At 39.9% G+C, this 14638-nt stretch overlaps 1 protein-coding gene across 1 annotated transcript in view; it reads left to right on the top strand.

The window, feature by feature from the left end:
• Window positions 1–14638, top strand: part of SHOC2 (SHOC2 leucine rich repeat scaffold protein) — a 62226-nt gene that overhangs the window by 42643 nt on the left and 4945 nt on the right. The window contains exons 4-8 of the mRNA XM_084289822.1: window positions 6630–6760; window positions 10159–10347; window positions 11625–11747; window positions 13565–13702; window positions 14191–14308. Of these exons, the coding sequence (XP_084145948.1) occupies window positions 6630–6760; window positions 10159–10347; window positions 11625–11747; window positions 13565–13702; window positions 14191–14308 (699 nt within the window). The remainder of the gene's footprint in view (window positions 1–6629; window positions 6761–10158; window positions 10348–11624; window positions 11748–13564; window positions 13703–14190; window positions 14309–14638) is intronic.

Raw genomic sequence — 14638 nt, forward strand, 5'->3', positions numbered from 1 at the left:
CGAAGAAGAAAACTGCATCAGTTGCTGCTAACTCCAGGAAGTTTGCGAGCCACACGTTGTTGAATCTTCCCCGGGCTCCAGGGGAAGTTTCAGGGTGTGCTTTCCCTTTCCTTAGCTGCTTCTCTTGGCGTTGGCTGTTGGGCTTTTTTTTTCCGGAGAGAAGATAACTTGTGAGTTAGGTGTACATTGTTCTTGATGGTTAACCTTTTTGTAAAATTAATGCCTATATAAATGTTTTTAATGCTCACTTGAAAAGGAAAGTAAGATTGCCAAAGAAAAAAATAGTAAAATAAATTTCAGTTGCTTTGTGTTACATTTTTCTCAATTCATATTTCATACAACAACTTCACTGATAATTGAAAGCAAGTCCCAACTGTTGCTTTTGACTGTTGCAGTCAAGTGTTTTTGTATCATTTTCATATAATTTTCAGCTGATTATAATTCCTGTTTTTGTTTCAGTAAATAATCTTCAGTGCAAGCCTGGTATATAATTCGATACACATGTACTCTGCTGTAAAAATAAGGCTTGCTTCTATTGGCTTATTAGTTCTGAGTTTATTGATTTGACCTGTATTTATGAAAACACTTCTTATTTTGTATTTTGGTTGGATATTCTTCCTGGTGAGACCAGGATGGGGACTGTTTATTTTAGCGAGCGTGCATACCAGCACACGGTAATGAGATGCAGAGACCGGTATGGAGAGATGCGTTAGAACTGCAGCTCAGCATTTTCAGAGTGATTTGTATACCGTAGGAAGAAAAAGCCCATCATCTTATATGTAAGAAGCAGGCAGGAAGGAAGAGTGATTCAAAGGAATCAAGGCAAGCAGGTCTCTTAGCTAAGTGCATTTTGATGAACACATGTTAAAGGAAGTTGAGTTTTCATGGCTTAAAGACAGTTTCAGAAACATGTCGCTCTTGTTCGTGCTCTCTTGCCTTATACAGGTGTTGTGCATAGTACATGTCAGGTACTTTAGCCTCTGCCACTTAGTTTTTGCCAGTATCTTCCATCTTTCACACGTGCATTCTGCAATGATTTTGGTCTTGATTTGTTCTGAGGATTTTGTTCTGCTTTCCACTGCAGCATGCTTGCTGAGATCAAGTTCATGATGTCTTGCCTTGCCAGTGGCTTCTCACTCTAGCCGTGCTGGATGTCTGTAGCATGTTGTGCTTGTGGAGTGCAACTGAAGATCAAAATGGTTTATCTAACGCCTTTCATTTTGCTTCCCACCTATCAGGGGAAATGTTTGCCTTTCTGACAAGAGCTTAGATTGTCAATGACAATGGTGTCAACATGTCAACAGCTCCTTTCACCTAAAAAATCTGTGAAACTGTTCAACAGTTGTCATGGAGTATGGCTGACATCTGGAAAAAGTAATGCATACTAAGCACAAAGTGTGCTATAGGCATCTTCTAGCTTGCCTTATGGCTATTTTAGGCTATGAAATAAAGCACTACTGAAATGCTCGAACAGTGTTTTATTTCTATCCATAGTTGGCCACCTCTAGCTTGCCTAGTCTCTCCTTTAAAGTTTTCAACTCTTAAGGCCCTTGTTCCTACCTTCTTTGGGTTTTGTAATTATTTTTTAACATACTCACTGAACCTCTTGTGGCTTTTTCTTCCATACTGTCATCTTTGTTATTTTATACAGCATGAAGGATATGCGGTGTTTTAAGGCTAATCAATGACATCTGGTCCCTTTTGTGGGTGAAATAATTTATCTCCCGTGGAAGAAAATTCCTCAGTGATTTAAGTGAGCTGAGCTGTATGAAATCATACGGTGTAATGTAAAATAAGTTCTTAGGCTGCTACTTAAGGCATGCAGAGTTTAGTCAAATCGAAATCTAAGAATATTTATCAAAGTTAGATCATCAAAAACACTCATGAGCCATGTTTGTAGTTCAGTCTTGTGATTATCTGTTCCATGCCGAAGTTCATGTATACTTATTATCACAATCTTTAAGGGAAGGGTTTTTGATGTGTGCAGCTCTTTTAGTTAAATTTGTGTGTCAGTGCTATCTGCAATAGGATTTTCTCTAGCAAACAGATTTTAAGTTGATCAGTAAGTTTCTGGTATTTTTAGGAAAAAGCAACTGGCAAACTAGCTTGATGAACTAAATTGCATAAATCAGACTAATTGCTCCATGTTTTAGTAATGATACAGTAATATTTTGCACGAAGTAATGACCCTTCATCTAGGGATAGGGAATTTGAATGATTATTTTAACTGAGGAAGGGAGAGAAAGATGTGATGAATCTCAGAAAAAAGAGCATTTGTCACCCCCTTTACGTGGTGCTGGTAAGACTTTGAAATAGGAATTTGGATTTCTTTATACTATTTAATGCTTTAGGTCCTTTTTTCTCTTGATTTTGAAATACTCAAGGAAGAGGTGTGGCTCCTAATTAGAGAACTGCTTCAGGTGGTCTTTCTAGAAGGCATATTTAGGTGAGTGTGGTTTTCCACTTTATTTCAGTCTTCCCTTCTTTTGGGGATTAGCTTGCACTGAGTTTTTTCCTTTAACGTTTGTGAGGTATCTTTAATAAAGATTTTAATTTAAACTAGAGTCTTATTTGTAGTAGTAGGATTTAATTTAACAGTTTCGGATTTATGTACTTCCAAGGGGCTTTGAATTAATTTCTGTGTAAATTTAGAGACCCCTGTTCTCCTCAGTGAGGTGACCGGGAGTTGTGTGCTCAGGGCGCTTCAGGACTGAGCACTGTGGGATGGGTGTCACACTGGGCTGGGTGTCAGTACCTCTTGCCTGTAATCAAATACATCTGAAGCAATTGCTACAAAGGTGGCTGTGTGAAAAGTGACTCTTAACAGTGACTGTTCATGCAAATAGTTGAGCTAAGACAATTGTGCAGTGACTTCCTTGTGCCTGGTGTGAGTTCAGGGCTTAGGCTGGCTTTAGTATGCCAGGGAGAATTACCTCTGAACGGGGTGATTGAGTTTACAAGCTCTTTTTTTTGGAATGGGCTTCCTAAGAAAAACTCTTGGAAAGGTTTCTAGTTGTTGCTTTTTCTGTCAGTAGCTGCTTTTCAGTTGTGGTTATCAAACTGTTGCCTTCGTGAGCATCCAGCGCTGCGTCTTCTGAGTCACTGCCTGCGAGGGGCTGCTGGAGAGGAACCGCAGAGGTATGGTTTCGGTGACAAAAGCACAGCCGCAGATGCTCCTGATTGTCTGGCTGCCCCAACTGATGGCGATCGGCTGGTACCATCCGCGCCTCACTTCTGGCGCGGTAGATTCGGCCTGACAGCGTGCAAGCTGAGGGCTGAATGCGGTGCCACATCACAAACCAGTAGCTAAACTGGAGAAGAGGTAGGGAAGCACTGGAGAAGAGGCCGGTGAGGTACTGGGGAGCGGGGTGAGGAAGATGGCAGCAGGCCGTGCGGCGGGGCCTGCAGCCCTCGGCCATGCCTCCTCCAGGCCCGCCTCTGATAGCTGCTGGTGTCGCTGCGGCTCCGGGCAGCAGAAGCAAAAGTCTGGAGACAAAACTTCCTGATGGCACATACACACAGAAATAAATACATTAATAAATCTGACCTTCGTTTTGAAGAATGCAGGCTTCCCATTTGGGGAAAAAAAAAATAAATCACAGGGAGGAGTTTTGACATCTTGAGCAGAGGAAAGAGCTATAAGGAGCATCCTGTTTTGTGAAGAGGAGGCTGTGCTGGACAAGCCAAATCTTACCGAAATAAAAGCCGATCGGGGCTGCTCACCATGGTGTGTTCACAGCGAGGTGTGAGCATGAACTCTGAAGGGGATGAAAAGATACCTGAGTCTTGTTGACACAAAACTAAATGGCGATGAGTTGGCCATAAAACTGGTTTGAAACCAGATGGTGGCCTGTGCTGACTGGGTTGGCGGGTGCAGCACAGCCTTTCCAGGAGCAGGAGGGGCACTGGAGATGAAGCTGCAGCTGAAATCTCGCTGCTTGTGTTGCCATTCCCAGGAAGAACCGACTGTATTATTGCTGTGCTGTGTGAAACAGTCACGAAAAGGAAGGACACGTAGGATGCATGTTCTTTTTTTCCTGTGGTATGCCTTTCCTGTGGAGGAGAAAGATTTCTGGAGAAGAGAAAACAAGTTTATTGAGAAATGCTATTTATGATAAAAATTGTGTTGAGAGCTGCTACTTATGCCTCCTTTCTGACAACGCTATGAAGACAGCCCATGGGTATCGTTCTCCCTTGGAAAATTAAGGCACAATTTGACTCTGCAACGGCTGCCTTGTGTTGTTTTTCTCAAATGCCACGTTGCTGGTAGGAATGGAGCCACAGCCATCCAACCTGTGCTCGCAATCTGGACTCAGCACAGTGATGTCGTATTGCTAAGCAACAGTTGGCATCACGCTGGCTGCTCGAGCCAGGCCCTCTTTGTTCTCCTTCAGAGTGCCCGAAAAATCAAGATCAGCGTCCAGCTCAAGGTTTAAGTAGCGAAAAAAAAAATAAATTGGCATCTTTTTGTTGTGTAAAGTTGATCGCTTGTTTTGTAAGTGAAGTGTTAAATAGCAATTCAGAGAAACACAGTCAGGGTGTGCTTCGTTCGTCGTAGAGCAGCGAATCCTAATGATTGTGGTGCTTTGCGATAGGATGTGCGTCTTGTGGAGCCAGGCCAGTGTCCTGTATGGACAGATCTTGCTGAAAATGGTATGAAATAGCTGCTTTGCTCATGAATGCGCATCTTGGTGCTAGTGGATTGTAGGCTGAAAGCAGGTCTTACGTATTCTGCTTAGTGTGGATATGTACTGTAGGATTTAAAACCAAAATGATGACGACTTGTGCATCAGAGAGCAATATCGATAGCCCCAGGTTTCAAATGCCTTTTTTGGTTAAGGGAAGACTTATCTTGCTGCTTCTGTCAAAGTAAACTGTAGACTTGCTCAGAAAGAAAGCACTTATAAATAAAAATCCCGGTGGGAGATGATGTTAGTTAAGCAGCTCTAGGTGGCTACCTGTTGTTTAAACTTCTGTTTAGTTTTTGACAATACCAAGTGGAATTTGTTGCTAAGCTCGTTAGCTAGGCACTAGATACACACCGAAAATTTGTCATCTTTTCTTTCTTGCTTTGTAAGACCTGGAAATTTTTTTCTATGGGAGGCTTTTTTGGACTTTTTTGCCTCTCACTGTTCTTACGAATCTCTTTTTTAGTAACTGCAGTGAATCATTCAGCATTTCCAGTTCTCAGTTTTTATTAGGTACACTACCAGTCTAACCACTCCGTGATTTAGGGTCAATTCTTACTGTATGTTTTCACCAGTCCGGAGTACTTCAAGAAAGAGGTATTTTGCCATTTCCTTTGCTCTGACGTTTTGTCTGTCTAGTGCATTTCATACACTAATTTGCTTCTTCATTTGCTGTGTTCCCATCACCTTTGTAGAAGTTCATATGTATAGACATTAATATATCCTTCAGTTAATGAGGAATTGCTCAGACTATACATATAGGGCTCCCTTCATTTTTTATTTGTATTTTTAAAAAAATTTTGGTTATTCTTGCTAGTATTGAATCTTCTCTTCCTTTTATCATGTATCTTTCTGGTACTTCAATATGCAGAAGACGTAAGTTGTCGCACCAGTGGTTGTAAAAATGTAAAATAATATAAAATAGTGAACGTTTTGCAAGGACTAAGTGTGTGACTTTGTTTCAGTAGCAGAAGCTTATGAACATACACATGCACAAACGTGCTTTCTAAACACATGGATGAGACAGAAGGCTTTGCACCGTTCTTCATACTATTTGCCAGATGATTTTATAGAGAAGTTTTGCGCCTTAGTACTTGCAGGAGAGTACCGAATGCCCCAGGACTGTGTAGGTCAAAGACATTCTTAAGCACTTGATTTTGACCCCGAGAGCTTGTTAGCTGTCAAAGGTGAGAGCTAAAGGGATCTTCACATAGGAAATTTTCAAGATGCAAGCTTCTCAAGGCTTTTTCTCTGGACAGAAATACAGATCAGCAGGGACTGTCAGCCTGGCAATATTCAGAAATATTTTTAAAGCACTATTGTCCAGATTTTTGCAGACTTCTCCCGGACTTTTCCCTCGGTATCATTTGAAAAACTTGAAAGATTTTTTTTTTTCCGTCATCACTTCTTAAGGACTGTGTTGCTTTTGAAGGATAGTAGAGTCTTGGTGTTGTGTGGTTTTCCCCCACCCCCCTCACCCCCTGTAGAGGAAATTGTTTTGCCAAAACCGAAGCCGTGTGAAGTATGCCCAAGTTCTGGTAATATGAGTCATGGCATTCAGTGATGCTATGTGTAAATTCTTTTTTTTTGAAAAACAAAAGTTGTTTTGGGGATATTGAAAACGACAGAGTTCTTTGGTAGAAAGATCAGGATAGGACACTTCTGCAGTAGGATGCAGGCTTTCCTTTTCCTTGCTTACAGTATCATGTACAAGTTGAGAATAACTACAAGGCATGTACCATTACTTCTCCTGCATTGTTGGTGTCAGCATTGGAAAGCATGGTAAGTTATGAATGTCCTGTTTGGGGATGACAGCTCCTTTTCACCCTATGAAAAGTTTGAAGTGTGAAGTATGAGACTACAGAAGAATCAGAAGTCAAACCATTTTCTGTTCCTTGGTGTTAATATAATGATGTGTTAATAACTGTTTCCTCCCTCTAGGAAATCTGTCTAGTCTAAGTCGTCTTGGCCTGAGGTACAATAGGCTGTCAGCAATTCCGAAGTCTTTAGCAAAATGCAGTGAACTTGATGAGCTGAATCTGGAGAACAACAACATTTCTACTTTACCAGAGGTGAGAGTTACAGGGGAGTGGGTTTGGGAGGGAATGTGTTGTAAGGCGTCTTTGTTTTGTAGAGGATTTGGAACATGTCAAATAACTTCATTTCGCCTCGTGACTCTGAGGAATACCCTTTGTTTTAATCTACGTGTGTAATGTGAAATATTGCAATTCTGTACAAGTTCTTCTATAGCAGTTAGATATGCCTACGTCACGCAGCTTCTGTCAGAAGTTGGAGTAGTACATGTGGTTCCCATCATTTGAGCTGTGTAAGAGATATTTTGTGGAAGAAGTGGAAGTAGAAAAAAAGAAAAAAAGGATAACTATCCCTAATTGAGGCAAGAATGACCTTTAAGAGAGTGAATAAAGTGTGCTTGCAGCTACTTACTTGGCTTTAGCATTCTCATTTTAACATGGAGAACCATATGCTGTTGGCACTGATGGGGTAGCATCCAGCAACTCATTGATGCACCTTTCGTAAGTCACAAAAAAATAAAAATTTCCATCATGTTTCAGTTTCCAGCAACTCTGCAAGCATCACAGACAAGGGAGGAGAATCAGTTTTCATGCTTTTCATAGTCATTGCACTTGGTTGTTTTACCCTGGTCTCTTGCTTCAAGCTTAGTGTGGGAGCAAAGAAAAAGTTCATTGTTAGAAGTTCTGGAGTCACCTTTTCAGTCTCTTCAGGCAACACATTTCCTGAATGGACTGCTTTGTTAACGCTGAGGTGGAGACACAAGTCCTAGTCCCCAGTGCATCTTTATATTTGTCTGTACTCTTTCTCAGAAATTCCCTGAAACTCGCCTCATTAACCTTCAGTTTCACAGTCCTGGATAGGTGTGGTAGGTGGTTACAGACCGTTTTTTCAATACAGTTTTGGTGTCTGCATACTTTGAAACTATTTATACTGCTGGGTTATACGTCTCATCCTGATTTTTTTTTCATTTTTATAATTTCTTGAGACTGATTTAGCAGGGCAGCAGATTGTAAGATGCTCGACTGCATACATTTGGTGCTAGTAAACATTTAGAGGAAGTGTTTGAATGGAAGCATTAGTGCCTGGGCAGAATTGCTTGGACAACAGAAAAAAATCTGATATGATTTATTCTTATTTTGGATGTTTCTTCCATTGATTTAGAACTGTTTGGAGATTAAAGCTGTGAGACAAAGCATAGAGTTTATATTCTCTTCTGTTTTAATGGTGGTCCAGACTGCTTTCCTAAGCTGAAAAGAGAGAGAGATTTCTATAAATCACTAGCATCAAAGAGGTATATAAAAACTATACATACAAGAAAAAAATAAATACATTTACAGTTAAATTTGGAATTAGGCAAAGTATTCGTAGTAACAAAATGTCACGACCTTTTTCTGTCAGATAAATTTTTAAACTCAGCAATGATAGACTGAAGACCCAGAATTTAATAAATGTTTGGATAAAGCTATCATTTAAGGAAATGCCACTGAGTGAAAGCCACCAGGCTGCTTTTAAAATGAGGACTAAGCTAGCTCTTCCCACCCTGACATATTATAAAAGCAACTACAGTGTAATTACAAAAAGATAATGTGAAGATGATTGCTTGTTTTTCAAATATGTTCAGTCCTCATACAAAACTATTTGAGACCACACTGACTTCTTCACGTATTTGCCAATAATTTGTTACCACCTAAGCAGCTACCTTGCAGAAGTGTATAATTTATACTGTAATCAGCTTAAAATAAAGCATTCCTTGCTATAATACAAAGAACTGTATTTGCTGAAGAAACTTTGGAATTTCAAAACATAGCTGAGGCTGCTGACACAACGCCTAATAAATATTTTATCTTAAAAGGATGGGCTGGGAGAAGGCAGCACTGCCACAGTTTTCACAGACATAAGAGCATTGTTCTTTTTGTGCTGCCAAAGCTCTCTTGCTTCCCTTCAAATGTGTTTAATTACTCTAGGCTATTAGAGTGTATTAGCTAACATTTTTAATATTTTTTATATAGATGCAGAGTTGAAAAATTGGCTTTAGGAAATGCCAAGATCCATTTGAAGCCATAAAGTGTTTCTGTAACAGAGCTCAGGGACTGCCTAACCCTAGGACAAAGAATATCGGTTAAGTAAAGTATAGCTAGAAGCAGTATTTCCCAATCAGAGGTTGTATTAGTAAATGATTAGGTTTTAATGACTAATACTGATTTATAGATCCATTATTTTGTCTTTAGGGGAAACCTGCTTTATTGATGCTTACTGAGATGCCCCCCGAATTGTATTTCGGTGCTTAAAAGTTTTAGCCATGACTTGTAGACTATTCCCTATTTAATCCCGCTTTACTTACAGCAATGTTAATAAAGAGTTTAGAAGAGAAAACTGACCAAAGCTTTCCTAGTGAAAGCAGCAAAACCATCTTCTTAAAGTTTTTACAGTGCGTGTAGCAGTGTAAGTGCAATCCAGAAACACAGACACTAGAGGTACGGTCGGAATCATTATCTTGTTACGGCTCTTTCCTGATTGCAGATGTTGCATTATTTATGGTACGTAATGCCACGCACAAATCTCCAGTTCCTGCAACGCTTAAGCAAATAGGGCTGAATTCAAGTTGGCATGCTAATAAGCAAAGGTGACACTTTCAGCAGGAATTTAGCTCTCATTATTCATCCCCGTGGTACCAGCAACGTGCTTGGTGCATAACTAATGGGTAAACCCTGCGGTCCGCGCTGCTGAGGTTTCGGAGTCAGCTTAACTGAGGAGGGTTACAGTGGGGCTGTGCACTCAATGGGCAACCATTGCTACCTCCAGGCCTTTTGCTTTTCTTTTCTGAAGTGGGATGAAAAGAAAGGTGGAGTAATAACTATTTAGGAGCATTTTGGAAATAGGAGGAAAAAAAAAAAAAGGCATTTTTCAAAGCAATTTCCAAAGGAGGTATCCAATACACATTTGAAGAGCAGTGTGTGCTGTTGGTACCTCTTTGGGCCCTGGTCTGGGTTGTGATCAGAGGTCAGAACTAAGCAATGGGAGGCTCAGTGCCATGGGCTGTGCATCCCCCAGAGCCAGGACGTCTGATGGGGGCATGCTGCTGGCTGCGGCCACTGCCTGTGGGCTTCAGAGCTGCCCAAGAGGTAGCAAGGTGTGATTGCAAAATTCCTTTCCAAGGAAAACCTACTAAACTTGTGCTTTCAAAGGTGGTGTCTTTGTTTTTATGTATATATCAGTGTATAAGGAAAACAGGGGAAATAAGGTAAAGGGTGATGGCTGTGATGGGAGATTGCTGCTGATGGAAGTTTTATCAAATCTAACCCTGATCTGTGTGTTGCAACGTGTATTTGGGGGATAAGCTTTGGGGGGGAGCATTTCCAAGTAGACCCTTGAAGGAATAGAGCTGTATTGAAATAAATCTGTCCTAAGTTCCTGGGTGGTTTTCTTCTCTCTGCAGGGTCTTTTATCCAGCCTTGTCAAACTGACTAGTTTAACGCTGGCCAGGAACTGCTTCCAGTCCTATCCTGTGGGTGGCCCGTCCCAGTTCTCCACAATCTACTCTCTCAACATGGAGCACAACCGCATCAATAAAATCCCCTTTGGAATTTTCTCTAGAGCTAAAGTATTAAGTAAGCTGAACATGAAGGTGAGGCACAGAAACATGCTGCTGTTTGTAAAATCAATGAGGAGCACTGTTCCCTATTCCCTGAATTCTGGCAAGCCTAACGATTTAAGGGATGAATTTATCGTGCTCAAGTGGGCACTGCTGCTGTTAGACATTGAAACCATTCTGGATTAGTTTAAAAATGGACTGTCAAAATGTTATTGAGTCGGCTGTATTTTGGTAGTTAATCTTTTGTCACATTTGCTGGAGTCTGAACAGTAACGAAGTGGCTGCAAAGTTTTCAAATAATCATCTAATAAGATGTGAGCGTGTATTGCAACTTATTTAAAACAAAATTATGTAACGTTTTTAAAATATGTTCTTTTAAAACCTAAGTTTGGAGCATGCAGGAAAAAAGGACCTTTAAATCTGTGCTATGAACATGTAGAGAACAGAGCGAAGAGAAACAGGGAAAAGAGATAATATTTTTCAATAAATGGGTTTATGTTCTTGAAACAAATTATTAAAAAAAAAAAAGTTTCAGCAGTAATTAAGCTCAACAACTATCTTAGAAAACTGTTGGCACACATGTATTTTCAGTTGCATTATTACTAGTTTTTGCAGCACGTACGCATCTGTAACTTGGCATGTTTACCAGGACTTTGACTCTGTTTTTTGAGTATACGGTGTCTGATCTAAATCATAGGAGCATTTTGAGTAGTAGGATGTTTAGATTAATTTCAGATGATTTTACTCTGGGCCATTAACGTATATTTCCATTGTTTCATTCGTTTGTTTTTTTTTTTTTTATTCCCCACCTCCCCTAAACCACATGTATCTGTTGATTTCAGACTGAGCTATGAAGCTCTGCTGGCTATTCCCTGTGTCCCAGCTTGCTCAGTCACGTAGTCAGAGCCTTGAGTAATATCTTTGCTTTTGTAGTTTTGTAATGACCTCACTTTTTTTTGTTGTTGTTAAATGGTTGGAAGAGGTGGTGTTGGATTTTTTTTTATCAAGCTCCATATATTTTTAGTATTTCAGCATTGCTGATAGCAACTTTGTAAGTTATGGTGAGTTCTCTCCTTTTTTCTCTCCATTGTATACAGCAATGAAAAGGAAAAATGTTTTAACTACTGGGACGTTGGAGGGCAGTTTTTTATTAAAAAGAGGGGGGGGGTAGTTGTCACCTTCTTATTCTTCTGATTTAATTATCTCCTATTTGTTGTGAAGTATTTTATAAGCCATTTGTCTAATCTCTCAGAAGCCTTGCTGACATCTTGCACATGCAGACCCTAAATGTTTGATATGTTAAATCACAGGACAATCAGCTGACCTCTCTCCCGCTGGACTTTGGAACTTGGACTAGTATGGTAGAACTGAACTTAGCAACTAACCAGCTCACAAAAATCCCTGAGGATGTGTCTGGGCTTGTTTCTCTTGAGGTGAGAAGAACATAAATGAACAGCTACTTGAATCCCTGCAAATAAGCGTTTTCTACTACAGGTATAAGTAATGTTATTTTGGGTCAAATAAGGCCAAATGAATACATGTAGGTATGGCATTTAAATAGGTTTATTTGATCTGTTTTTGGTTGTTGTGACCAGCTTTTTGAATGTTGTGCTTTAGACTGTGGATGAATGTGCACAAAGGGTTATTGCATACATATTTTTAACTATATAGAAAGAAAACTTTTCAACAGAGAGTTATTGCTGGAAATTAAATGGCTCTGAACTTAGTATAGTTCTTGGAGACACCAGCATGGAAACAGAGGGGGTCAGAAAAACATATTGAAATGGTCTTTAGTCAAAAGTGGCTCGAACATAGCCCTGTGAACCTTGTAAACAGCCAGGTGGGAATTCTCCTCAACCCTGAAGGGGTAAGAGCTCTTACGTGGAAATCATGAACTACACCTGTCTTGTTCCCTAGACCTGTTTCTCAAGGTACCCTCAGCAGAGATGGTCAAACTTAATAGTCTCGGAGGGACATAAGAATAGAGGTGCTTGTTGGGGCAGCTCTGACATCTTATTAGGGGACTTCACAGCCTCTGTGAGCCAATGGATAAAGTCTGCTAAAGTACTTTTTCAAATAGTATATTTGAAATTGCAAGTTTTCGGTGTGGCTGCTGCTCTGAATAATTAATCATCTGTTTAGTCTGAGGTAAAGTTGATGTGGCAGAGCAATAGTGCTTTAGTAGCCCAGTTTTCTTTAAGTTAAGGCTCAGGCTGATTGGACTGGGAAGTTGGTAATCTCTGACAGCTGGATTTGTGGGTGGTCTGCTAGCTGCAGAAGCTCGGGAGCTGTGCAGTCCACAAAACCATTAGTGCTATCTTTCTCTGTAATTAAAGAATCAAATACAAAGAGCTATTTGGGCAGTGTTTACACAAAAGTGAAGGTTCCCACAGCAGTGCTAAGTCAGCTGCCTTGCATGTAGGTAATATTTTCTGTTCCTGCCTTTGTTTCTAGATATGCGATTAGAGCGTTATTATTCCTACCGTTGTGTACACGTAAAGGAAGGCCACTGTAACACTGCTTGCACCAATGCTAAATTTTTGGCTTTTATTCATTTTCATTTTCACTTTGATTTTAGCCTTGTTTTCTGCTCTGTTCCTGCCTTCAGTGTTTCCAGGCTCCACGAAGCTAGTGAGAGTGAGATTGTTGAACCTTGGCATTTGAAACTGTCCAGCCTGGCAGGGATGAGCCTCTGCTCTTTCACGCTTTTGTTTTGACCTGCTGTGTTAAATAACTAGATAATAGCATTGTTTAATCAGTGATTACCTTACTGCTCGCTGTGTTATTATGAAGCTTGATTGTTTCTAAGGACTGTTAGGTTTGTCTGAAGCTAAATGGTTTACTAGTATAACTTGTGGCTCGATGAATAACTCTGTTAGTTGACATTGCAAATGAGGCTACGTTTGCTGAATGTGGGATATTTATAATCCAATTTAGAAAGAAGGAGAAACATGAGAAGATAATATTCTAGTAGGGGTGAGTGTGTGCTAGGAGACCATTTTAGAAAGCCAACGGATATCTACACAGTGTTCTGCTTAGGTGCTCTGATCTGTGCGTTCACTTGCTGCTACTCCTACTCAAAAGGGCATTGGGAGAGAAGGAATAATTTGTTCATAATTTGTCTGTACACTAATCTTGGACTTCATTACTTAAGAATTTAAACAATCTTGTCTTGTTATATTATTATATAGCCTGTCTCCTTGTTTACTTATTGCATTGCTGAAATTCTTTTTTTTTTTTTTTTTTGAAGGTTCTTATATTGTCAAACAATCTCCTAAAAAAACTTCCCCATGGAATTGGAAATCTAAGGAAACTCCGAGAGTTGGATCTAGAGGAAAACAAACTGGAATCCTTGCCAAATGAAATAGCTTACCTCAAGGATCTGCAGGTGAAACAATAATTGGCAGAGATAAACATCTTATGTCCTTTATTTACACCATACTGTTTTAATTACAGCTAGTTTGGTGAAGCAAACTATTCTGGATGGATATAGAACCAAAAGTTAAGAATCTTTCACAACTTCCTCCCCAATCTGTCCCCACTAGTTCTTCCCCAGATTCATTAGCTGATTTCGAACAAACAAGTTTTAAAGAGTTTTACTGTGTTGCACCGTGAGTACGATACTACGATGGGAATAGCTTCTGTGGTTTCAGTCATGTTCATGAAAACTTTTATATTCGGGATAGAAGGTGTGTGTTTTAATATTACGTACTGTTACGTTTTTATGTTTAGCGATGCCTTGTAGAGTTCTGAAATGTTGGGATGTAGAAATTTTCAAATGCTTGAGATAGAACCCACCACGTTATCAGCCATGTATCTTGTTTTTTGCTGTTATTTTAAGGCACAAGTTAACTTTTAAAAATGTTTTTTCCTTAGAAATTGGTTCTGACTAATAATCAGTTGACCACCCTTCCAAGAGGTATTGGTCACCTTACCAATCTAACGCACCTTGGGCTTGGAGAGAATCTTCTCACACACCTTCCTGAGGAAATTGGTAAGACCTATTTTTTTTTTTGATTGTTTTATGCAGTGTGGCTGAGCAAAAGCAGTTACTGACACAGAAGATAGGCATCTACTGTGCTCACAAGTGGAGCTACAAAATTCATGCGAAACTTCCAGATATACACAACCTGATGTGAACGATGTGCCACTGAAAAAGCACTATAAGTGTATGATACTTATCTCGCTTCAGCAAGCTGTAGTGAAATGAATGGTCTAGCTTTTTTGAGTTGTTTTGCAGAGAGCTGCCAAATGCATGCTAGCTTGGAATGGTGAGATGCAATTTATCCTCAAATTCTTCCACAAGCTGCATGCTATTGATCAC

Source organism: Netta rufina, assembly GCF_964035555.1.
Source record: "Netta rufina genome assembly, chromosome: 7".
Classification (NCBI taxonomy): Eukaryota; Metazoa; Chordata; class Aves; order Anseriformes; family Anatidae; genus Netta; species Netta rufina.